At 37.0% G+C, this 25,196-nt stretch overlaps 2 protein-coding genes across 2 annotated transcripts; one reads left to right on the plus strand and one right to left on the minus strand.

The window, feature by feature from the left end:
* Window positions 1-406: 406 nt before the first annotated feature.
* Window positions 407-6,203, minus strand: LOC117615981 (eukaryotic translation initiation factor 3 subunit H). The gene is made up of 12 exons (XM_034345177.1): window positions 5,976-6,203; window positions 5,799-5,878; window positions 5,365-5,481; window positions 5,168-5,271; window positions 4,781-4,847; window positions 3,132-3,265; window positions 2,988-3,036; window positions 2,289-2,360; window positions 2,101-2,202; window positions 1,955-2,022; window positions 1,051-1,203; window positions 407-714 (listed from the first exon to the last, which is right to left on the minus strand). The coding sequence occupies exons 1-12, from the start codon at window positions 5,983-5,985 to the stop codon at window positions 657-659; spliced, it is 1,014 nt and encodes a 337-aa protein (XP_034201068.1). The 5' UTR covers window positions 5,986-6,203; the 3' UTR covers window positions 407-656.
* A 385-nt stretch (window positions 6,204-6,588) lies between these two features.
* Window positions 6,589-21,618, plus strand: LOC117614929 (amino acid transporter AVT1H). The gene is made up of 4 exons (XM_034343868.1): window positions 6,589-6,763; window positions 19,777-20,055; window positions 20,302-20,909; window positions 21,079-21,618. Exons 1-4 carry the CDS (start codon window positions 6,589-6,591, stop codon window positions 21,616-21,618), a joined length of 1,602 nt encoding a protein of 533 aa, XP_034199759.1.
* The last annotated feature ends 3,578 nt before the right edge of the window (window positions 21,619-25,196 follow it).

Genomic DNA, 25,196 nt, shown 5'->3' on the forward strand with positions numbered 1-25,196 from the left:
CTTCTCTAATTCGGTTACACGGTGGCACGAGTCAAAAACAACTAAGCAACTATCATTCTAAACCAAAAACAAATGAAAAGGGATTTAAATGTCACTAGACTGGATTGGTCATCAGAAAATAAAATAAAATAGTTTCTTGTATATGTAGACATGAACCTTTAATTTCCTCGTACCATTGAGGTTCCTTTATAAAAAAATTTTTTATAAAAAATAAAAAAACACCCCTTTAAATTCCTTGTGAGTTCTTTTTTTCAGAACTCGAATTTTTCTAAAATTTACTTTGCTTGAACAAATGAACCCACCAGAGCATTTTGAATATTATATCCAACGAAACACACCAAAAATACTATTTCACAATCAAGAAATGTTTCATGTAATTCAAGTCAGCAGAAGATAATACCAGAAAAGAGGGAAAATGAAGAGCTATCAGACTAGAAGGAATTGTTTGGTTAGGCATATTCCATGTTGGAATCATAATCTTACATCCAAACTTGCCATTAAACTTCATACAAAATATTGCTCAAAACTTGACAGATTCATAAAAATGAATTTAAGATGAATAAAAACAAAAACTCTAAACTCATTATCTTATACAGATAGCAACTGCTAAGGATAGATAGTTCCCCTTACGCCTAACAATCGAATACAGCATTACATCAGTTCTCATGCAAAGCCTTCGTCAAGTATAATCTGCTGAAGCTCTGGCCGGCAACCCTGTAAATGGTACAATACGAACATAAAAATGAAATTAGTAAAACCCAAAATTTTCAATAACACTGTTAGAAGTGCAAATGAAACCCTTATCCCCCGTTACAGGCAGAAAACAGCCTGACCGACCTCTTAATGTACACGTGTTTGTAGAAGGGCAGAGATATCTATTGAATATGTTATACTATACTACCATTAGTTTCTTGCCTTGACTCGAGGATAACAAAAGAAAAATAGAAGTCCCCTACAACCAATATCTAAAGACACCAAGTTTTACAAGGTAAAACAAACGAAAATGACTTGGTAAGATACGATTGGCTGTCGACAGAATTTGCAACATACCCATTAATTTGGTTGCAGTAGTTTGAGATTTGATTTGTTATGAGAAAGCTATCCAAACGTGATGGCTCGGGAAGTGGCTTAAATACAGGGTTTGAAGGATCCTCCTCAGGTAAAGGTTCTTCTCCTGTGGCCTTTCGTGCCATATTCTCCGCCCTACAAAACAAATAACAGAAAACTAAATATGCAAAAAAAGTAAAGGCAATGAACACAGGCAAACTACATAACACAACCCTGAGTAGACAAAATCAATCATGCTCCAAATGTTGCAAGAGAAAAAACTAAGCAACAGATTGTATGATAGACCACATTTTTCTAATAGACTTTCTTCCAATTTTAGAATCCAAGTAAGTTCATAAAGTTGACCACCTAGCTTTATCTTCTATATGCACGCAATGTCTCTAACAATAAATAGCAGTATTGAAAAAAGAAAATTGCAAAGCTGAACACCAATCAACGTGCAAAATCCCCAAAGAGGAAATCCAAAACCGATAATAACAAGGGCTCTTTAGTTTTAACCCATAAAAAACTTAACTAATTTGGAAGAAAGATAATTAATTTTGCTTAATTAATATTAAACCAAAGCCACCTAATTTTACCAAAAGGACATCCAACAACCCTAAAATTACTACATGTGCCATTGTGCTTAACTGTCAAATACAGTTTAAGAAGAAGGGTAGAATTGTCTTATCAGTTGTTATTTTTTACCTGACTCAACGAATCTGGGCCTCTCTTTGGGCTAATCCAAAATAGTAGTTTTTTCCTAAGTATTAAAACTAAAACCAAAATATCCAATATCTTACAAACTAATTAATAAAGTTAATTATGTCTAAAACCTAATTTTTCTTAATAACAAATCTATCAAATAGTGAGGATAAAAGAATCCATTTCAAATTCACTATATTACCTTCTCTTTTGAAGCCATGCTTGCTGTTGGGCTTGCTGACGTGACAGGTTTCTATAATAGAATTGGAACTGGAAGACAAGAAACAAATCAAGATATGTAAACGAGGAATCATAACTTGAGAGCCTTCAGGTAAAGAGAGGACAAACCTTCTGCTGTTCCATTGACAAATCGTCCATGCATTCAATAAGAAATTCCATATTCCTCTCCAGAAAAGGACTGGTTGACAATTGCAGACGATCATAATCACACTAAAACAGCAACATGGATAAAATAAGTCCTCAAATAATTTTAAAACTCATATAGAATTTCCCATGAAAAAGATCGTAATACAAACCTGGACAACAGGTGTATCAGCTTCCAGCTCTGTCATAAAGGCACTAATAAGTGCAGAATTGGAAACCTTGATCTGTCAAGTTCAAGCAGCATAAACATCAAAACAAAATGGTAAACCCATGTGCAACCCTCAGACAAAGATCAGGCAAAACAAATTAAAGGAAAAAAAGGCATAAAAAATTTCACCAGCAGCTATTAGAAAAAATGGAGGGTTTGAAAGTTTCATTAACAGGAAAATAACTCCATATCAATCAATGAACATATCTGGGAAGCTTATATTTATTATGGTTTTTTTGGAGTAGTGCGTCTTCCTTGGTCCTTTAAACTTCTGTCAATAATTTAAAGGATAAAGTTCTTGGCCCCATAACAAATTCATGTTACTTTTCAAAACATATTGGAAATTATGCTATGCCTAACATGCTTAAGAACTACTTAGAATTCTGTCGCTAATTTCTAGTACCGCTGATTGGTATGACCATCGATAAATATTCTGGTTACTCAAGTTCTACATACTGAATAACGGAATGGTTAACTGTAACCATTAATTTCCAAGTTGAAGAGTGATAATATAGAGAAATAATTAAGAAATAAAACATACAAGTCATGATATAAAAACAAAAGAGCATTCCAAGATATGAGCAGATACAAGCATAGACTGTATTATGCTAGTACAAGAAATAATCAAGCTCAAAGCATTTACCGGTATTTCTTCAAATATATCCACCCATGATAGATTTTTCTCCCTCAACCTAATGACAAAAAAAAACAAAAACAAAAAAACAAATGAGTTTCCATGCAAAAGTATAGGTTAACATAAAAGCATTGAAACAAAAAGATAACATACTTCTCTCCTGTAAAATTGTTAGTGCGGTAAAGCTCCATGAATGAATCAGAAAGCTTCAACGCCTTGAGTGCTAAAACGCCTTGATTGGATTTCAATGGATCATAGATTATACACACACAACGCCTAATATTTTCCTGCAAAATAGATACTTATCAAAAGATATACAAGAAAAACAACAACCACATGAAAAGGGAAAAATATCCGAAGGTATGAAATCTAATGCGGTAGCACTTAAAGCATGCAGTATTACTTTTAACTGCTTTGCTTTTTTGGAAGCCCAAGGCTACAGCAATGTACATTATAATGCAAAAATAAGACTTTTGGTCCAAACACAAGTGTCCACCATAGGTTTTTCCAATATCAACATTTTATCTCATCTTGAATTGACTTTCATGCAATGGAGTACGGTATCATTTGGCAACTACAAAACTTTAAACAAGATGAGTAGGGTTTGGCTTTTACCTAATCGATTGATTTCTAGTAGATTTTGATTTATTCTCGTTAACAACTCTTCACAATCCAAATATAAAATAACTGAAACCAACATTTTCCAAAGAATTTGGTTCAATTTTGGGTAGCACATTATATACTGAAACTTCACCAATTAGTATTTATATGTGTACATACATACATACATACATACATACATATATATATATATATATGAAAATTGTTCAAGCGTGAAATACAGATGCAGACATGTAAGGGACTTGTGGACGTCTGCACCTATACTGGCCTTTGTGTGTGTGTATATAACTTGATACATGCCACATCTCATTAGCCACTACAATTGCACTAACACCTGTGTCCCTCATGCGAACACCCTTGAATATGATATTGCCTCCTTGACACCACCATCACCCTTATTTCCAATGCCTTGGACAGCCCCTTTTTCTAAACTTGAGACTAGACTAATGAGCTGAAGTTGTAATCTTAAAGGAGTCCAATTTTTCAGGACTAAGGCAGACAAAACTACTTTTTATAGCATTAACCACCTGAATATTATCCCGTTCAATTTCATTCTATCACCAAAATTCCTCACGAACCGCTTCTTCACCCTATTTTACTGCAATCTTCCTATTCCCCTCTTTCAAAAGAAGACAAGTTGCATTATTCACAAACTAAACGGAAAGTTTCTCCATGTCCCTATCCAATCCTATACTCTCCTACATTTAACACCCTAGAAGGCAACCTTTTGACAACTCTCAGGCGTACACTAGCGTATAAAAGGGCAGAAAATGAGAATAAACTGACTTTGCTGCTTAAATCCTTAACCTGATGCAACCAAAGCACCTTTCTTTTGCCATACATTCCTATCGCTTGCCCACTCTCAATTAACTTACAAATCCTAAAATTCTTGAAGCACACGTTCTTAGACTTGAAATCGAACCACAAAAGAAACTGGTAGGCAGATTTCTAAGTCACCTAGATGTGTTCAAATTCTTAAATTTTAGGAACTCGATTTAAGTAAACACTCTATTTTACATGGGCATGTCCAAACATTATGGTTCCACCACATCAATATTCTTGACTGAATAAAAGAATGTGTGTAAAAGGGTAAATCAGAGAAGTGAAAAAAAGAAACCAAAGGATTTTATCTTCTTTTTTCATGAAATTACACATAACTAAAATAGTTTAAAAACCATTACCTGGTAGTTCATGAATGTCTCAATAAGCTCCACGGTTTGAAAAGAACCTAACAATGTTGATTGGTACCTGAAGAATATTAGGAAGGAGTGTTATATATTACACAGGAAAAAAGAAAAAAATAGGTAAACTTTGGATCAATATCTTGAATCACACTACTCGAAGATGTCCATTCATCATAGTGTATATTAGGGAACTCATTAATATAAATATGTGGATATGCATATGAGCTACCAGCTACACAACTTGGGAAAGAAACAACCAATTCGTAGAGAAAGAAAAGGAAAACAATACAAAATTACTAAACACACAACTTGAAATCTTTTGACATGCTTTGTTTGTCTAAGAAAGCATGTTAACTCAAAAGGAAAAAAAAAAAAAAACCTTACCATCCAACAGTGTTATTGTCAACATTGACCTCTCTCAAACATCTCATCATCTCAAGCTGGTAATTGGCGCCATCAGCTTCAATTTCTTCATCCTCCTCTCGAATCTGAAATTTTTTACACATAAGGTGGAATTTTAACAAAAGAGGAGGGAAAATGCATTAAAGTATCACAAAACAGAAGCTAACACATCATCATACCGGGAAGGGGAAACAATTAGTAACTTCGAGAACACTGCCAACATCTAATCCCAGAAGCTGCCCGGTGACCAAAGCCGGTGAAAACTCCTTGCAATGTTTGATTATCTTTAAAATAACCTGTTTTTATTTTTTATTTTTTTGTAAAAACACAAAAAATATATATATATATATATATTAATACCAACAATAAGGTAACTCGGCAAACCCAGTTCCAAAAGCAATCAATTGGGGTTTCGTAAAAAGAGAAAAAAAAAATCAGTATAACAAAAATCATAAGCTTACAATGAGATTCTAGAATGGTACTAATTATGTGCCTAGTCTGATATTTTGGGAGACATTAAAACAATGTAACATTAAATTGAGCACGTTTTCCTTTTTCTTTCGCAATTTACAAGCAGCAAAACAGAGAAAAGTCGAGAATCATGGAGAGTTACCAATCCCTCGATCTGAACAACTCTGAGAGGGGAAGCAACCTCTTCTGTCGCTGCCACCTGAAGAAAGGATCTTGCCACCGCTGTACAATCAACAAAACAAAACCAAATTTTCACAAAGAAGAAAAACAAAAGCATTCAAATTTACAGATAAAAATACAGATAGAGAATTGTACGAACGGGTTGCCATGTTGTAATTTCGCGGAGAGAGCAAAAGAAGAGAAGAGAGACAGAGCAATAGTATAATATGTGAAGCTTTGTCTCTCTCGGGCGCGGAGGAACCTCTGTGTATAGTGAATGTGAAGATGATAGGAAAACCCTAGTTGTCGAAGGACTGGAAAATTGGGCCTTTAAAGCTCGTAGGGCCTAAATGAAGGGCCACGCAAAGTCCAAACTGCTTTCGGAAACCAAGAGAAAAAGGGAAACAAAAAGAAAAAGGAAACAATTATTTGTATTTATTGCACGGTGTTGTAAAGAATAAAGTAGTGGAGCCCACTTATTATTTGTTTGAATACTTTTTTGTTGTTGATGAATTTGTTTGAATACTTTGGTGCTTGAGCTCACTGCAGATTCACGGATTCTCCCTTGCACATAGGGCCACTTTGGAATTACTATCGTTTTTATAAAAAGTTGTTTCTGCTGTGCTTTAAAAATAATTAATTATAAAGTAAAGCAGCTTCATATTTGGTAAATAATATTTTTAATGTGTTGTTAGTACAAAAAACAATATCAAAACTGTTTGATAAATTTTAATATGAAACTATTATAACTGTGAATAATGACTAAAATAGACATGAAGTTGAAAGTGTTATACGCTAATCATGTGGTGGTAGTAGTGGTGGTGGTGAAAGAAATGGAGATGAATGTGATTGTTAAAGAGGTGGTGATGAAGGTGGAGGTGGATATGGTGGAGGTTGAGGAGAAGGAGGGATGGGCCCATGGTGGTGGTGGTGGAAGGTGGTGGCAGAGTTGGATGTGGATGTGGAGGTGGTGTCATTTTTAAAAATTAATGATGGTATTTTGGGAATAAAAAATATTCATTAAAGGCTATCGTTGCTTCTTTTTCTTTTTTTTTTAAGTAACCCCAAGCCTGCTTTTAATAGCTATTGTCTAAGGGCCACTGCTTTTAAAATAATCGAAATATTTGATTTTTACCAACACCTTAAACTGCTTAACTTTAAAGTGAAGCAGGTTTTTGGCGAACACAAGCAATCTCAAACGTGGCCATAGTCATTTAATTAGAGCATTTCCACTCATCTGTCATGGCAAAAAGTAAGGGGAGGCAAGGGTTGTTACTATTCACATAAATAGTATCTACCCTAGCAATTTTTTTGTTGGTTTTCCACTCATTGCCATGACAACTCAAGAGCAACCACTATTCACATGAGATCTGAATAGAGGAATTTGTATAGAGTTTTGGTGTGGGAAGTGAAAAATATGACTAGGTATTTATAAATAAAAAAATTTCTGAAAATTCTGGTATTTTTTTCCTTTTTAAAAAATTTAAATTGGCTGCTGACATCACAATGATGTCAACATTAGGTTAGCTTGCCTAAGCAGCAGGCCAGACAAATCTTGCCTAGGTTGGTGGAGCCCAGCTCTTGCCCTGCAAGATTTGGGAGCTAGAAACGGGATTGAGGGCCTAGGGGGCATCTTGCCCCGGTTGGGGGAGAACGGTGAAAATGCTATTAGCCTATAAATAAGGCATTATTCTGCCTTTGCATAACACACCAATCAAGAGGAAAAAAAGGCACCATTATAAGGGGGATAGATTGTAACATCCCGACCTAAAATAATATTAATAATTTTGAATTAAATTAAACTTAAGTGTGAAATTGCGAATTTACCTTTGGGGTAGGGGTATTTTGGTTATTTTATAATTTAGAAAGAGTTTGGGTCAGTGGCTAGTACTTTTAGGTAGATCGTACCGAGATGAGTCCGTAGACACGTAGTGGGCTCGATTTCGAGTTATAACAAAGAAGTTACAATCAAAACAAGTTCAATGGCATAATCGTAATTTCCTCGAAGTTGGTTTTTAATATAATCTGATTTTCTCTCTCTCTCTCTCTCTCTCTCTCTCTCTCTCTCTCTCTCTCTCTCCCTCTCTTTCTCTCTTTCTCTCTCCCTCTCTCTGCGTGAGCTTCCCCCTCCCCTTCGATTTTTCTCTCCAGCCGGTTGCTCAACGAGCCATCACCTTCCCCACTGCCCACCACCCACCACCAGCCATAAGGCCAGTACCAAAATATCCGGCCAGACCTCACCGTCATTCCCCAGCCCACCTCTCGTCGTGAGACGCCCGCCAGCCGCCGGAATCCGTAAAAAACGAGCCGGTTTTCACAGAAAATTCCTACCACTCATTCTCTCTCGATTCTCCACCAAATTTGACGTGTAAGGTACGGATTTCCACATATTTGTCGTGATCTAGCTGATGCTTGGGTAGGATTTGAGAAATTTCTAGCGTAAGTGGGTCAATTTTGGATTTAGAGTTCAGTGGATTTTGGGATCGCAATTCCGGCCATTTTCGGTCACTTTTGGGGTATGTCCAAGAACAAAAGTGACTCCAAATAGGGTATTACACCTAGGGTAGGAGTCTTGAGCCGTAATTTTGAGATTTTCCGGCGAAATGTTATCACTTTGGACACCCGAGCACTGCCTGGGCGTGTGATGGCTCGTGGGCACTGTAGCAAAGGGGCATTGTGTCCCAATGTGATCTCCTAGTCCTCATGAGCGCATAGGTACTTTCGGATTCCAATTTGGTTGACGTTCGAACCCCGAACGGATATTGCATATTGTGCGTTATTCGAGTTTGGTAGGCTCAAACTGTGGGATCGGCCTGAATTTAATATATGTTACTTCAGACATTCTTAGGATCGTGTAGGAATTCCCGGATCCTGAATTGGAGCTCCGGATGTTCCGATTCAATAACTTAAAGTTTGCGTTTTGCTATAACCTTCCGATCGTACAATTGTGAGCGATCTAATCGTCTGTGTTTGGACCTTGTGGAACCCTTAGGAACTTTCAGATTGTCTCGTTCCTCATACACTCACTAGAAACCCGGGAAATCGGGATTTTAATTCAAAGTTCTCATTTGGAACACTTTGTATTAATCTCATATTTGTATTCTGAAATAAGTACTCCGACCACGCATACGTAGTAAGCGGGACCCTCTCAGGGTCAAGCAGCGTGGGACTACCTATGAGTGGACTTTGTTTTCAAATGTTAAGCATGGTTTTATTGATGGAAAAATTATGCATAATGCTTTAAATGGTATATTGGATATATTATATATTCGATTGTCGAATTTGATGTTCTTATAAAGCTTTGGCAATATATTTTGGGTTTTGACATATTTTGAGTATCTTGAGTATGTATTTATGGATTTTGAGAAATTCTATCTATAATTGTCTATGTGTGGGGTACTTGGGTTGTTGAGATGAGATTGTGGAAATATTTGAGTATAGAATGTCAGTTTGGAGTACTATAAGCACTACCCTATGTACCTCTCCGGATTTGGAACTTGGATACGGAAACTTGAGATACTTGGAAATGTCGAAACCCCGTGGTATCCTTGATGGGGTATTGCTATAGACCCTTGATTGGGTAGTCTGTCCGTAGGACTAGTCACAGGCATACGAGCTTTGAGGGTCTCGGCTGTACGTGCTGGCTGAGAGTTAGTCCCCAAGTTGGACGGCTCGTTCCCTAACCACATGGTTAATTGAAGATTTCTTCCATACGGACTCTTCCATGTGGACTATCCAAACAATCCTCTGGTTGGAATGTTTCCCTGGTACAACTAGGTGTTTGTCATATTTATATTATATATATCTTTTATGTTGATTATGATGGTTTTGGGATGCATTTGGATTTCTTGCATGGTTTTCTAAACAGTGGGGTTATATTATGTTGGTTTACACTGAATTGAACTTTATTTTTGTCCACTCACACTTTTTTGTTTTACGCCCCCTAGCCAGTAGTTGACTGAGCTCCGCAGCTGAGCCGGATCGTGTGCTTCCAAATCTTGAGCCTTCGTAGGACTTTTTCATCATTTAATTCCCTTTGAACTTTGTTTTTGTTGTAATCAAATTTCTTAGATATGCTCTGTTATCGCCCGTGCTAGGGTTTGATTTATGAGGCCAGTGACCTGCTGTGAATTTTGAGCAGGTTGAAATTTTGGGAAATGTTCAATTTACAGGGGAGACTCTGTCAAAATTTTAGTAGAAAGTCTCGGTCTTTAATAAGTGGGCCGGCATCGGGGTGATGTCGGAAATAAGACGGGATTCGTCCCGGCTTCCGAGTAATCCAGGGCAGGTCTTATCAATTGTAGGAGCTTTTTCATTTTCGGCAGCTACTGATGGGCTTGGGCTACTGTAAAGAGCCAAATGTGTGAAATTGCCCCTTGAGTCTGAGTTTAAGGATCAGACCCCAATAGTGTTTCGAAAGGGTAAGTGAGCCTTAGGAAACATCTTGGTCTCCTTCATTAATGAAACCAACAGTTGCTTACAGATAAATTCTTGGCTTGGCTTGAGAAGCTTATGGCATGGAAGCTAAGCACTCATGAGTTTAGCATGAAAGAGAGATAGCTGTGATTTCTTATGAGAAATAGAGGTTCAAAGCAAGGGGGAAGAGATTTTAAGAGGATTCGTTGAGGAGAGAGAGAGAGAGATGGGGGTATAACAATGGGTGTGTTGAGTGGTTTCCAGCAGCTTGACGAAAGCTCTGTCAAGCTCTGGAACGATTTACCAGAGTAGGGCTCTTAGGCAGCAATAGAAATGACTCTAACAACCTGTCTCAATTAGAGAAAATGGGAAAAGGTGGATGAATGGGGCTCGGGATTGCAGAGGTTTCAGGGATGAGAGATGAAGCTTGCTATCTGGATGTGTGTTGTTTGATGGGTAGGAAATGACCCTTTTTATAGCCGCTGGAAGCTTCTCCTTTTCAAGAAACCCTAATGGTTTCTTTCCAATTTTGCCAAGTCTCCCCTTTCATTTCTGTTCTCTCCTTTTGTCTCATCCCATTTTGTGAAATCTTCCTCTGTCCAAACACACAAAGACAAGATTTTTGGGAGCTCTAAGGTTTTCCCGCAGCTGCCTCAGTAATGAACTCTCATTTTCGACTACCTCCTCACCTTCTTTCCTTCCCGTTTCTATGGCAAGAGCTCGTGTGAGAAAGAAATTGGTATGGGCACTGGTTTGAAGGGTGCCTCTTCTCTTAGCAACATATGCATGCTAATTAATACCCCCTGGTTCTTTGCGTGTTCTACCTTGATGTTTGTTTTTGCCCATGTGATGGAGCCTCCCAGCAACTTACATAGATGGACATTTTGGCCTTCATCATTACCCTTGTTTCCAGCTAAGTGCTAGAGATTGCAGATATTTTCCCTGGTTGCTTGGGGCTTCCTAAGGTGATGGGTTAATCCATTAGGGGAATGGGCTAATTTCCTAAAGTGATAAGCTATTTTATTGAGATGATGGGCTAATTTTTTCTAAAGTATTGGGCTATTTCTTCCAGAGTATTGGGCTTTTTCATCTTCTTTATGCTTACCCACATATTTAGGCTCAAGAAATGGGCTTGAGTTTTGGGGTTCCCAAGCAGCCCAAACTTTCATTTCTCGGCTAATCAATGGGCCTCATGAAAACTCGTTACCATCCATACCACAACCCACTCAGCAAGCCCCGGGCATTTGCGTGGCTTGGGCTCACTTAAGCTTGTAGCGTGGCGTGTTGCTCATTTGCTTGGCGTGAAACGTGTGCAAGCGCATATGATGAACTCTTGCATACCCAAGTTAGTTGTCGTATTGGGCTAGAAATATATTTGGGCCCACCCATTAATTTTTTTGGCCTCAACACCTATCTATTTCTCTCGCTCTTCTAGATGTTCATGGATAATTATCATTGTCATCAGATTCTACATCTAGATCCTTATACTCACCCTCAACAATCATGTTGTGCAAAATTATGCACGTCATCATGATTGAATGAAGTTGTTCCTTCTGCTACATATGTGTAGGGCCTTTAACAATTGCCCATTGAGCTTGAAGGATTCTGAAGGCTCTTTCGACATCCTTCCTATAAGCCTCTTATTTTTTTGGCAAAAAGTCTTTATTTATTTATTTTATTGTTATTTTTTTATTATAAAGTATCAGGTTGGGAAATCATCTTAACCAATGTGTCACAATGAGGGTAGATCCCATCTGCCAAGTAATAGCCCGTATTGTATTGATTTCCATTAACAACATATTGAATTTTAGGAGCCACTCCATTGACTACGTCATTGAACAATGGGGAATGAGCTAGGATGTTGATATCATTGTTGAATTCGGCGGCTCCAAAAAAGGCATGCTATATCCAAGTGGCATACGAGGTCACGACCTCTAGAACGACAGTTGGCTTATGCTTGTCACCGTTAAACTAGCATACCTAAGTAGTGGGACAGTTCTTCCATTCCCAATGCATGCAGTCAAGACTTCCTTGTTAGATTTTCTGTATATGTGTTCATAATCTTTCACACAACCTGAAATACATAAACGACATACCTAGCTTCATCTTCCTTGAGTACACAATCTTTGAACTCATCCAATCGCAGCACGAGCAAAAGACATGAACGGCTTAAGACTTCTGCTCTCTCTCAAAAACTGTTTCAGCCCTCTTTTTATGATGAGATTAGGGTTAGAGAACATATCTGATGAGAGCAAGGTCTTAAGCTTATATAGGGCTACGACAAGTTGTCTCTACTCATCACCGAGGGCCGACTTGATATAACTTAGTATCTAGTGCATCGATTTAAATAGGAATATAACATTCCTAACAAGCATGGGAATCCTCTGTGATTAGCCTTAATGCAAGAGCCTATAAAGGTCGACTGAATTTGGAGAACGGAGGTACCACTGGCTATACAAGACTTTAATAGCATAACAAAACCTCCACAAACATTCAAGGGCTGTAGATTCACCCAATCTAGAGTACTCGTCAGTGGAGTCTGCCGAGCCTCCATATAAAAGCATTTGAAAGACGGTTGTTAGCTTTTTCTCTGGGGATAGACTTTGTTATCCACGAGCGTCTACCTTCATGGCAAAGTAGGGCTCATGTGCAACAAAATCATTCATGATGTGAATGAAGAGCTCTTTTCGCATGCGGAACCACCTACAAAAGTCGATTGGGGGATAAAGTGGTGGTTCAAGGAAGTAGTTTTCCATGAGATTCTTCTGATGTTTTTCTCTTTTCTAATTCTTGTATTCACGACCTTCAACAAAACCACCATATTTGGATTTTTGGGCATACTGCTCCATTAGAAACGTATGGTGTTGAATGGCCATTGCAACCCTCTATTGATGAAAGTCATCATCATATTCATCATCAAAAAGAATTTCTACAGCCTTCCCACGTGAATTCATTGTAAGAAGGAGAGTGAGATTGAAGAAGATTGTGTGTTTGATTGGGTAGAATAACTATTCTTAATTAGACAAGAGTATGAGGTTGGAAAGGAAGATGAGAGGAAATCACGATAAGATACAAAGGGATAAAGAGGATGAGAGGAAATAATGACAAGATGACAAAACAAAATATCCTACATGTCTGATCATGATTGAATAAAGATAGGGAAAGATAAGAGAAAGTGAGATGAACAAAGATAAACCATGGTTTAGAACATGATTGAAACAAGACAACAGAATATGAAAAAGGGTTCATATAATAATTGAAAGGTGAGCATGGGTTATTGCAAGTGGATAAAGGAATCCAATGAAGTAAAAGTAAAAGTATTAAAAAATAAAATAAAAAACCACTTGTTTTTACTTTCAAAGTCTATGAAATAAAATGTTGTTGTCCTTATTTTTATTTTTAAGTGAAATCATAAAATGTTTTGGAATTTGGAATTTTTTAAGTTAAAATGTTCAGAAAATTAAATCACGAATGTTGAAACAAAAATAATGTTAAGAAAAATTAACGAAAAAAATTTGGGATTAATCATTCTTAAACAATTTTAAAAATTGCGGACTCAAATTATGAGTCTGCATGGCTAGAGAAAAAAATATTTTGAGTCTCGGCAATACATGAATAGTTATATTTTGGAGGGTGAAAATTTGAGTTTAGCCATAACATGATTGGAGATGGCCTTAGAGCATATACAATCATGGTCTCTATTTTTCAGTTAAAATTTAGCTTAAAACATACAAAAGTTAATTTTTAATTCAATATAATTGGTCCATTTATATTAAAAAATAATAATATAAAAAAATAGTTAGCATTCATTAAAACTTTAAAATATGTATGTTCATCCGTTTTAGATTTGTTCCTGTGATTGTTGGGTAAAGTTCCCCATTGTCTTGAAAACCATTTATGGTCAACAAGTCAACTTTCTTTCGTGTATGAGCGCGTCACTGCTAGCAATAAAAACCCTAGCAGACTTCTTTAAAAATGGATAACTTGCGCCCCAAGTTACTGATTTCTAAACAAGCGATTGTGAATTTGGGTGAGGAATATCTCCTGAGTAAGTTCTTTTCTTGCCTCAGACTGGTGAGGACTTCACAATTTTTCACAATACAAGAATGGTAGTTTTGGCCAGAATGAATGATAAGAAAGTGAACTGTTTTCAAGCAGAACTGCCTTTTACAAAGCTCAAAAGGAAAGACCAACTCTAAAAAAAACAAGAAGAGCGTGGACTTCAATTTCTGTCTGGATAGATGTTTCTGATCTGGGTTGGACTAGGTATGTATGTGCTGGATTAGACTATCAACAACTTCAACTATCCAGCTTCAGTTGTAAATCGATACCAAAGTTCAAGTTTGGCATAGCTTTAATCTTTCAAGCCCTGGAAGGCTTTTTGAACGGGCAAAAGTGGCTGGATTTGATGATTACTGAGTTGGAACTGCACTATAGTACCTGTTCTGCTTGATCAAGGCTCTCCATAAATTTGTTCAGGTTTTCATATTTGTAAAAACCCGGACTCTGCTTAATTTGGGCTATGCTGAACCAAATTTGTAACGAAAGAAATCACGCTTTGTATGACTATTTCTCTGAACTGAACAAAAGTTAGAGATTCTGAATTAATAGCTGACTTATTTCTTGTGGCTCAATGAGCTTTGGTTGCTTTAGTGTTTCGAAGGCTTTTGAGATCAAGTGATCATTTTGAGTTTTTATTTTTTGATTAGTTTTTTGGCTATCCTTTGATCTGTTCACCTCCTCTCATATTTATAGAAAATGCCGGAGTGGTATCTCCTATCTTTTTAATAATGGGCGGCAGATTTTCTAAAAGCAAGATCTTTTATTTTTAAATGTCAAGAAAAATGGGATTTTTATCTACTCTGTCAAAGAGCTATCAACAGTCAGTTCTTATGGTTATTACTTCTCTATTTTTTGAAAGAAAACCTATCCCTTTTTAACTTTTAACTGCTTTTTGTAAGAGTTCAATCTGCCGTGATGGTTAATTTGGTTTTCCTGATGAACAACTCCCTACTCCATACTTATCTCTTTAGAAAATGTAGTTGGCTTATCCCTTGGAAATGATGCTTGTTTCGATGTAGAATTTCTTTTGTATATAGAAAGGGATTTTGATCTTCTTCCTTGACTGTAAAGACTGGAGAAATCTTCATGTTAAGACCTGCCTTCATTAATTCCCTATCCACTCTCTTGTGATAGTTGAAATTGTTGACTTTTCAAAGTCAGGTAGTCACGTGGGTTTTCTGAGAATAGACTTTCCAAAAAGAATCTGCTGACTTGCACTTTTGGGTTTGAGATCAAATTGTGAGATTTTATAGAAAAATTTCCAGGCTAGGCTTCTTTCTGATCCAAGGCTGAGTGCATCAATTTTGAATTGCCAAAAGTGGTAATTTTGACCTTTTTTCACGTTTGGATAGAGAAGTGGCAGTTTTGATAAAACTGATTTGGGTTTCTTCAATTTTGAGCTGTTCTCTATTTTCACTCAATCATGCCAAGCCCATCTTGAGTTTTGGGACTGTGGGTTGAGCCAATCACATGCAGTGGGCCTTCTTCCAATCTTGGGTCTATTTGGTAGCCTAAAAAATCTGACTTGGGCTTGGGCTCTCTTGATTTTGGGCACTTGATTTCAATCAAACAAAAAGTCCAAACTGCTTGGATCCTGAAATTGCTTCGTCGTTCTAGGCCTCCAGCGTTGGGCTAGGAGTGCAGAATTTTGGCCCAAACAATGTATAAAACAATGCAACATTAAATTATAGGGAGCTACTAGGAGTCATTTCTCTCTCCTCATATTTAAGAGCTCCTAAAGGTCTCCCTATTTTAAGGAGGTGGACAGGGAGCACGATTGGAGTTGTATTTTTCCAATTCCTCTCTAAAATTTCTAAGAAAGTGATTTAGAGGAACCCATAAGGTGCTCCCTAGTATGTGAACATGACAAGAATAATGGATAATATAGAACTCCACCTTGACGTTTCTTGATCGTGGATGATATATATTAAAACGTGAATCCATAAGGTGCATGTTACGCAACATATTCTCCATGAAGCTAACTTTTTTTTTAATTTTTATTTTATAAGAACCATGAAGCTAACTTTGTGACGGATGCATTGGCAGCTATAGAGCATTACCAACTACTTGCTTGTCTATATTTTCAAATTCAGTGACTTAATGTAAGATTTTGTACGATCTTAGGGATTCGTTGTGATTCTTTTTTGTGTATGTTTCTTTTGTTTTTTGTTTTTAGTTTTTAAAATTAAAAACACTGCTGTCTGATTTAGATATATTTCAATTGTCAAAATTTAGACAATAGCTAGTGCGTACAAATTAAAGAATCGCATCTAAGCTTTTTATTATATATATATTTTTCTCAAATACATTTAAGAATTAATTTCGAAGCAAATGGGGGTTCTCATTCTTCAGGATCACTTAGCATAAATGGCAATTGACATTTTGAACCAAATGAATTCGCTTACGTGATGCTGCCGATTATCCCCATATACTTTTTTTCTTGAGCAGCCTTGACATGCATTAGAATTTAGAATTTAGATCGATAAATGCCCAAAAGTATATGCAATAATTAATTAAGAGCATCTGCAGTGGCTAAGATCAATGTAATTTTATTGCATGAAATTAAATTAAAATAGTAAAATTTCACTTACAATAGTGTGATGAACCCTCTATTGCGGCTAACTATGGGACTCACATGTTAATAAAAAAATACAACAATTAGTGCATTATGTTGTTAAGAGCATCCACAACGGTTGTTCAATAGTTCAATGCAATAGAAAAAAATACATAAATTAATATATATATTTCAAATATATTCAAAAATTGTCTCTTTTTAAAGATCTCTTTGAGAATATTTGAGTGGTACAATTTTTTACTGTTATTAAATGTATCCCTTTCGTTTTATTTGAGTATGTAAAAAAAAATCTAAGTAAATATAACTGGGGAGATTCACAATTATACCCAATATAGGAGCAAAAATTATTATTATTATTTTTTATAACCCTATATGAAATAGACTTTAGAAATACATCCAAAACCTATTTACAACATAACAAAAAGGCTTAACTTCTTTTAAATTACAAAACTGCCATTGATTTCTTAAAACAAACTCAACCCCAAAACCTCATAAAAAAGCCCAAAACACTCAATAGGGATCAAAGTAATTTAATAAATCAAAATTAAATTCAATAGAGCCAGCTGTCATTTTTTGGGGTTTGTTTATAAAAATTAAATTGTGTAGGGTTTATCTATATTATTAGTGCTAAGAATGGGTTTATAGAAATTAAAGGCACAAGGAATGTTAACCGGGTCTAGCCCAATAAAAAAAAGAGCATTTACTTGCATGCAGACCAGTGATCTCATCTCAAGTACAAATCCTCACAAGTGAGAAATTCTCATTTCCTTGTAGTTTAGACTATTACTTGTATTAAAAAAAAAATTCAAATAAAAAAATTAAATCACCCATTTGTCCCCCATATCCAAAAAAAGTAGATATTATAGAATCCATGTCTACGCATTTTAGGTAATATCAATGGTATCATTTTATTTTTTTTCTGTTTTGTTTTTGCTTTCCAAGCTGCAAGGGGAATGATGGTTTTTGCGCAGTTGCATCAGGTTCTTTTGGCATAAATTTTTGCCCTACATGTGCCAATTAGGTCATGTCACATTTTCAACTGCCGTTCATTGGTTTGGTATCATTTTCCTACCAACAGTAGTTTAGGGAATTCCATGTCTTAAAGATACCAAAAGAATATAACACATTGTGAGAATAAAAGGGTACAAGAAAATTCGTGTAGGATTCCTTTCCCATTTTTGTAGCAGCCATGCAATGCATTTCTAACATGAAATTAACCACATCTTTCCCATATGCGTAGGTGGCAGATGTCTTTCGGCATTTTAAGTCATATTTTGAATATGTTTAATTGTAGCAGTTGAGTTGTCGATATTGTCTTCAACTTAAACACCACAAGTTTTATATTGATATTTATTTACAAAAAGAGATATTTAGTGATATACCCATTTCTAGCACTAATATTATAAATAAACCCTACACAATTGAATTCCTATAAACAAACCCAAAAAAAACCCAAAAAATGATAGCTAGCCTTATTGAATTTAATATTGATTATTAAATTACTTTGATGCCCTATTGAGTGCTTTGGGTATTTTTATGAGATTTTGGGGTTTGGGCTTGTTTTAAGAAATTGATGGCAGTTTTGTAATTTATAAGAAGTTAAAAGCTTTTTTGTTATGTTGTAAATGGGCTTTAGGTGTGTTTCTAAAGTCCATTTTATATAGGGTATTTTTATAATTTGGACCCCCATATTGGGTATAATAGTGAATCTCCCTTAAAAAAATCCCAATGGAAAAATATATATATTCCACTTGATAAACTAAATATTAGAGAGAAAATTGTATTCGATCTACAAAATTGCTAGCTTCTCAAAATTTGATATATGACAGAAATACCAAGAGCATATGCATTGAGTAAGTGTTGGGGTTGTATGGCTTAGTAGAAGGCATAGATGGGGATAAGTATATAATCTCACATCAAAATGTATTAGAATAATAAAGTCTCGATTTTTTGGACTACAGGGGTCCAAGAGATTTGTGGTCACTCACCGTTGGATGTAAATTCAACGGTTCACTCACTCTTGCACTCCTTTTAAGAAACTTTTTTGAATCGTTAGATTAACATCTAACGGTGGATAACCACAATCTCTTGGACCCCTGTGGTCCAAGAAATTGAGGCTGTACAATAATAAACGACTTAAAAGTAGGTGGTTTGCTACGGCACTAAGGCCTATTTAGGTGATTAAATTTAAGATAATATCGGTGCAATCTTAGACTTAATAGTGAATCCCAGCTTGTCCGTTACACAACAAAAAGAATTGGGAATATTCATGACGTCAGGTTGGTTATTTGTCACTGGGCTCCCAACACTTGTGTCCACACCAATATTGGCCTGTCTGCGTTAGCTAGAATGAAAACAACTTGTTCCATTTGCCAACTTTCCCAAGCAAATTTCCCACAAGTATCAACCAGGTGGACACTAAAATCTCTCCGAGTATCCACTAGATGATTCACTATTACATTCAATATAAGAATCCAAATTATAAAAAAATCTTATATGAAATAGACTTTAAAAACATACCAAAAACCCATTTACAATATAAAAAAGAGACTTTTGACTTTTTTTAAATTACAAAACTGCCATCTATATCTTAAAACAAGCTCAACCCCAAAACCTTATAAAAAACCCAAAACACTCAATAGGACATCAAAGTAATTTAATTCAAAATTAAATTCAATAGGGACAAATTTCATTTTGTCATAAATATACCCACTCGTTTTCTTCTCGATTTGCAAGATTGCAAAAGTATCAATTTATCTAACACAAAATTCTTTCAAATAGTAGTGAGTAGCACTACAGGAATATTGGCTTTGTTTAGGTATAAATATATTGTTGAAGCAAGGTTCACCAAGTATCTCTTAGGAAGCTTTTATTTGGCTTATAGAGTATCCTCATTTTCCATATTAAGCTATCTTGTACCTGAACATGTGGAACACCATTGGAAAATCATTATGGCTTAAATCAAACTGCCTCTCCCACCAAAACCAAGTTGCTAGTGACTCGGTGCATCGTGGGAACTTGGCTTTGCAGCAGCTGAGCTGCAATGCTTGTCTGGAGGAAAACAAAGCGTGTAAGTGTGATCAAAGCTTTGAGAGCTGCAAGAGAGTCTCGGGTGCTGATGAGCACCATTCAGAGGGCAACAATTCTTTTACTCATTCTGTGATCAACATGACTGGGATGCTCATAGGTAATTTTTTTCAAACACTTGAGTACTAGTTTGTTTGATTCAAAAAATATTTAGTCTTTTTATCATTTATTACATGTGCATTTGTATATGTATGTGTGTGTGTATGTGTGTGCGCATGCTTTGCCAGATTGTGAATCTGAGAACCACGTCCAGCTATATACAGAAAAACATCAATCTCTATTTACAGTTTACATGACTCAGAAAATATTGTAAGTAATTGATTTTTGCATATGTATGATGCTGCAGGTTTGGGGCAGTTATCAACTCCATATGCTTTAGAAACTGGGGGGTGGTCTTCTGCATTCTTAATGATAGGACTTGGGGTAATATGTGCATATTGTTCTCATATACTTGGAAAATGCCTTGACAAAAATCCCAAGTCAAGAAGCTACACAGATATTGGACAGCAGGCATTTGGAACCAAAGGAAAACTTATAGCAGCAACCTTGATTTACATGGAGATCTTCATGGCCCTTGTATCCTACACCATCTCATTGCATGACAACCTAAACACAGTGTTCTCGGGAACACAATTTAAGGTGTCATGGGCCAAGTTATCAAAATCTCAGCTCTTAACCTTGATGGCGGTCTTGGTAGCTCTGCCTAGTCTGTGGTTGAGAGATCTCTCTTCTATATCTTTCCTTTCATTCGGAGGTCTTCTCATGTCGCTTGTCATTTTCACATCAGTGGCATGCACTGGCATTTTCGGAGGGGTGAAAGCTAACCACACCATACCAGCCCTCCGGCTTCATAATATTCCAGCAATATCTGGCCTTTATATCTTCAGCTATGCAGGACATATTGTTTTCCCCAATTTATACAAGGCCATGAAAGATCCATCCAAGTTCACCAAGGTACTTTTCATCTCTCAAATTATAATAACTAATGAAACATGTGAGTGCTGATCATTGGATTTTGTTCTACAATTGGTGACCATGGAATTTTATGAACATGTGCTCCAAACAAAACCAATTTGTTTTCTGTGTTATTAACTTTGCTTTTCTGGTTTAAAAATTTCTGCAGGTATCTATAGTGAGCTTCACTTTAGCGACGATACTTTACGCAACCCTAGCCTTCATGGGAGCCAAGTTGTTTGGTCCCCAAGTGAATCCTCAAATCACTCTAAGCATGCCTCCACATCTTATAGTGACAAAAATTGCATTGTGGGCAACTGCGGTGACACCAATGACCAAATATGCTCTGGAATTTGCACCAATGGCCATCCAGCTTGAGCACAACCTTCCTCATTCTATGAGCTCCAGAACAAAGCTGATCATCAGGGGTACTGTGGGTTCAGTCCTACTTCTGGTGATTCTAGCATTGGCTCTCTCTGTCCCATATTTTGAGTATGTTCTCAGCCTCACAGGATCCCTTGTAAGTATTGGCATTTGTGTCATTTTCCCTTGTGCCTTCTACCTCAAGATCTGTTGGGGTCAGATTTCAAGGCCTCTCCTGCTCCTTAACTTCACTCTCATTGCATTTGGCTTACTTCTGGGAGTAGTTGGAACCATATCCTCATCAAAGTTGCTCATAAAAAACCTTAACAGAGCTCACTCAGGCTGAAAAGATGAACCATGATATGCAAATAGACTTGCATTTTTCATTCTGGGATGAGTGTTGCTTCTCTGTTCTCCTTTGATTTTGTTTTTATTTTTTTACCTTTTTTATTTTTAGTGTAGTATTTTTGAAGATTACACTCTACAGTGATGTATGTATCTGCGGTTGTCATCATATGAATAATATTTTCAGAAACAGTAATTTTTGTTTTCTTTTTTCAATATAATTTTTGTTTTCTGGTGGACTTTTTATAACAAAATAATAAATATATATGAAGCCAGTGGCTTTGCGCAGAATATCACACAAATTTTGCTCGCCAACGCACCACACAACATGCAAAATCTGTTGACAATAGAAAAAAGCAGCCCGATTGAATGAATGAGATATGGTAATTGGTTATATATTCATATGGTTGATGGTTGCTAACACCTCTCCACTCAAAAAAGATGTTTCCTATAAGTACTCCTGAAAATGGGAAACGAAAAAATTGTTTTCCCAATTGGGGAAGCAATTGTATGAAAACAAATGCATAAACCTGAACAAACTGAAAAAAAAAATACACAAGATGAGTGTGGGAATTAAATTTCTCACCAAGAAATATATACCAACATTTTTTGTTTTATTTTGATAAGCCAAAAAAACTTACCAATTCTGAAATCCTTGTTTAACTTTGATAAGCCAAAAAAGTTTGGAAATATCCTTGAATCATAGCATTGAATCATAATTCCATCAGCAAATCGATAACAGTAAGTCCTAGTTACCAAAATAACATCCTATTTTTGATACACCCTATGTGTTTTTTTGGTCAAATGATGCTTTTATTGAAAGCCAGACGAGAGCAAAACAACATTACAAGGATCACCTTAGTAAAAGAAAGGCAGCAGAAAACTACTTGTACAAATACGCAACCGCATCAAACATTGGGGGGCAAGGAAGGCTGTCCCTCAAGAGAACATGAACCAGGTAGGAGGGGGCTGACTTGCCCATCTATGATATCTCAGCCTCTCATTGGCAAGAGCTGTGCGAGACCCAATTCCAGTTTACTCATGCAAAGCTCTTGTTACAAGGACCATATTATTACTTCCATTCCTTTTCATAGCTTTACTGTGAACTTCTACCACCAATTGTAGTTCTCTTCATATTGTTAACTGTGATATTAAACAGTTAGTAAATCAGGTGTGCAAGGCACGTGGGTTGTTAGTAGAATCAGTTAGACAGTTAGATTAGTTATACGGGTAAGCTTTGCATAAACTGATATAAAAGTGTAACAGTGCTCGTGAATTGGTTAAGCAATACAGAAATCAGAATTTACAACTTTCTCTCTGTTTCTATTTCCTTCCTCTTCTTCTTTACATATCTTCTTCTCTCCTCTCTGAATATGTTTGTTCACATGGTATCAGAGCCCTCAGTGGCTTTCACATAATCGATCGATCCGGTCCGCGCTCTCTCTGCCTTTCAATTTCAACTCCGTCATGATTCTCTGATTCTCGTCCAATTTTCTCTATCTCCTCCCTCAAATTCAATTCTAGGGCTTCCTCTGATTCTCTTTCTTTCTTCCTCCCTGATTCTTCATGGCTTCTTCTTCCTCCGTCAAGATTGATGGCCTGCTTAGTATGGTTACCATTCGTCTCAGCGACAATAATTTCCTGAAATGGAGTTTTCAATTGGAGTCTGTGTTGCAAGGGTATGAGCTTTTTGGGTATTTCGATGGCTCCATCGTTCAGCCTCCGAAATATGCAATCGTGGACGAAGAGGGGGTCACTTCTCAAGTCACAGCAGGTTACAAGGAATGGCTGAAGACTGACAAGGCTCTCCTCAGTCTGCTCATTGCCACTCTGACAGATGAAGCTTTGGAATATGTCATCGGAACGAAGACGGCTCGAGAGGCTTGGCTTAATTTGGTGGACCGTTATGCCTCTGTTTCACGAACCCGCATCAATCACTTGAAGACCGAGCTTCAAACCGCTCAAAAAGGGGGGGACTCTATTGAGAGATTTCTTCTTCGGTTAAAACATATTCGGGATCAGCTTGCTCAAGCAGGTGTGAAGGTCTCAGATGACGACTTCATGATTGCTGCCCTCAATGGGCTGCCTCCTGAATATGACATGATCAAGACTGTCTTGATTGCCAGAGATTCCTCCATTTCTTTGAAGGACTTCAGGGCTCAATTACTTGCAGCTGAACAAACTGCAGAAGCAAAAATTTTGACCCACTCTGCTATGCTTACTTCTCACCATCAGGCTCCTGGATATCATTCGGTGGTTGCTTCTTCCAATGGGTATGCTCCTCCTTTATCTACGGATTCAGGTTTACTACCGCTTCCTTCTAGTTCAACAGTTGCGTGTTATGCATCTAATGCTCATAATCGGTTTCATAGCTCACGTGATGTGTCTGGGCCGAGTGGTCCTATGTTGTCCAATGATTCTAATGGTTTTGGTAGAGGAAAGTTCTCTACTGGAGGATTTGGCAAACCAGCATCTACATCCTCTCAGATGTCGGGCTCTAGATTTGGGTCTAACTCGTTTCAGAGGAGCAATATTGTCCCTGAATGTCAGATTTGTTGCAAGCGGGGTCATACTGCTGCAAACTGTTATTTTAGGCATGATACCTCTACGGCCCAGGGCTCTGCCCGAGTGATTGAATGCCAGATCTGTGGAAAAAGGGGGCATGGAGCTCTTGATTGCTACCAGCGTTCCAATTACTCCTATCAGGGACAACCTCCGTCTCCTAAGATCTCTGCTATGACTGCACAGAGCGCTTATACCCCTAATCAAGTCTGGATTGCAGATAGTGGTGCATCTCATCACATGGTTGCTGACGTTTCCTCATTGCATCATGTTACTCCCTGTGAATCTGCAGAACATGTTACAGTGGGAAATGGTGAAGGTTTGAAAATTCAGAATATTGGCACTACATCTCTTTCTTGCAGCTCTTCCTCTTTACATATGCCATCTGTTTTTCATGTGCCTAAACTGTCTGCAAACCTCTTATCTGTTCATCAGTTGTGCAACGACAATCAGTGTCTTATATGCTTTGATGCTTCTAGTTTTTATATACAGGACAAACGAACCAGGAAAATTCTACTTCGAGGATTGAGCCATAATGGTATCTACCCCATCCCTTGTACACTGCCGTCACAGTCCCAGGCAGTGGCATTTCTTGGACAGAAAGTCAGTTCCTCCTTGTGGCATCGAAGACTTGGCCATCCCTCCAATGACATCGTCAAATTGATGCTTAAGAACTCACAGTTAGAATCTCTAAATGATGGTTCAAGAGTGATTTGCTCTTCTTGCCTTCATGGGAAAATGCACAAGCTGCCATTTACAGATACTCATATTAAATCTAGGATTCCTTTTTCTAGAATCCATAGTGATGTATGGGGACCTTCTCATTTCAAGTCTCTAGATGGCTATAGGTACTTTGTATCTTTTCTGGATGAGTGTACCGGTTATTTGTGGCTTTTTCCACTATTCAATAAATCAGAGGTGTTTTCAAAGTTTCTTCATTTCACTGCATATGTTCAGAATCAGTTTAAGGCAACTATTCAATGTCTGCAGAGTGACGGGGGTGGTGAATATAGTAGC

This window comes from Prunus dulcis, chromosome 1, assembly GCF_902201215.1.
Source record: "Prunus dulcis chromosome 1, ALMONDv2, whole genome shotgun sequence".
NCBI classification, from domain to species: Eukaryota; Viridiplantae; Streptophyta; class Magnoliopsida; order Rosales; family Rosaceae; genus Prunus; species Prunus dulcis.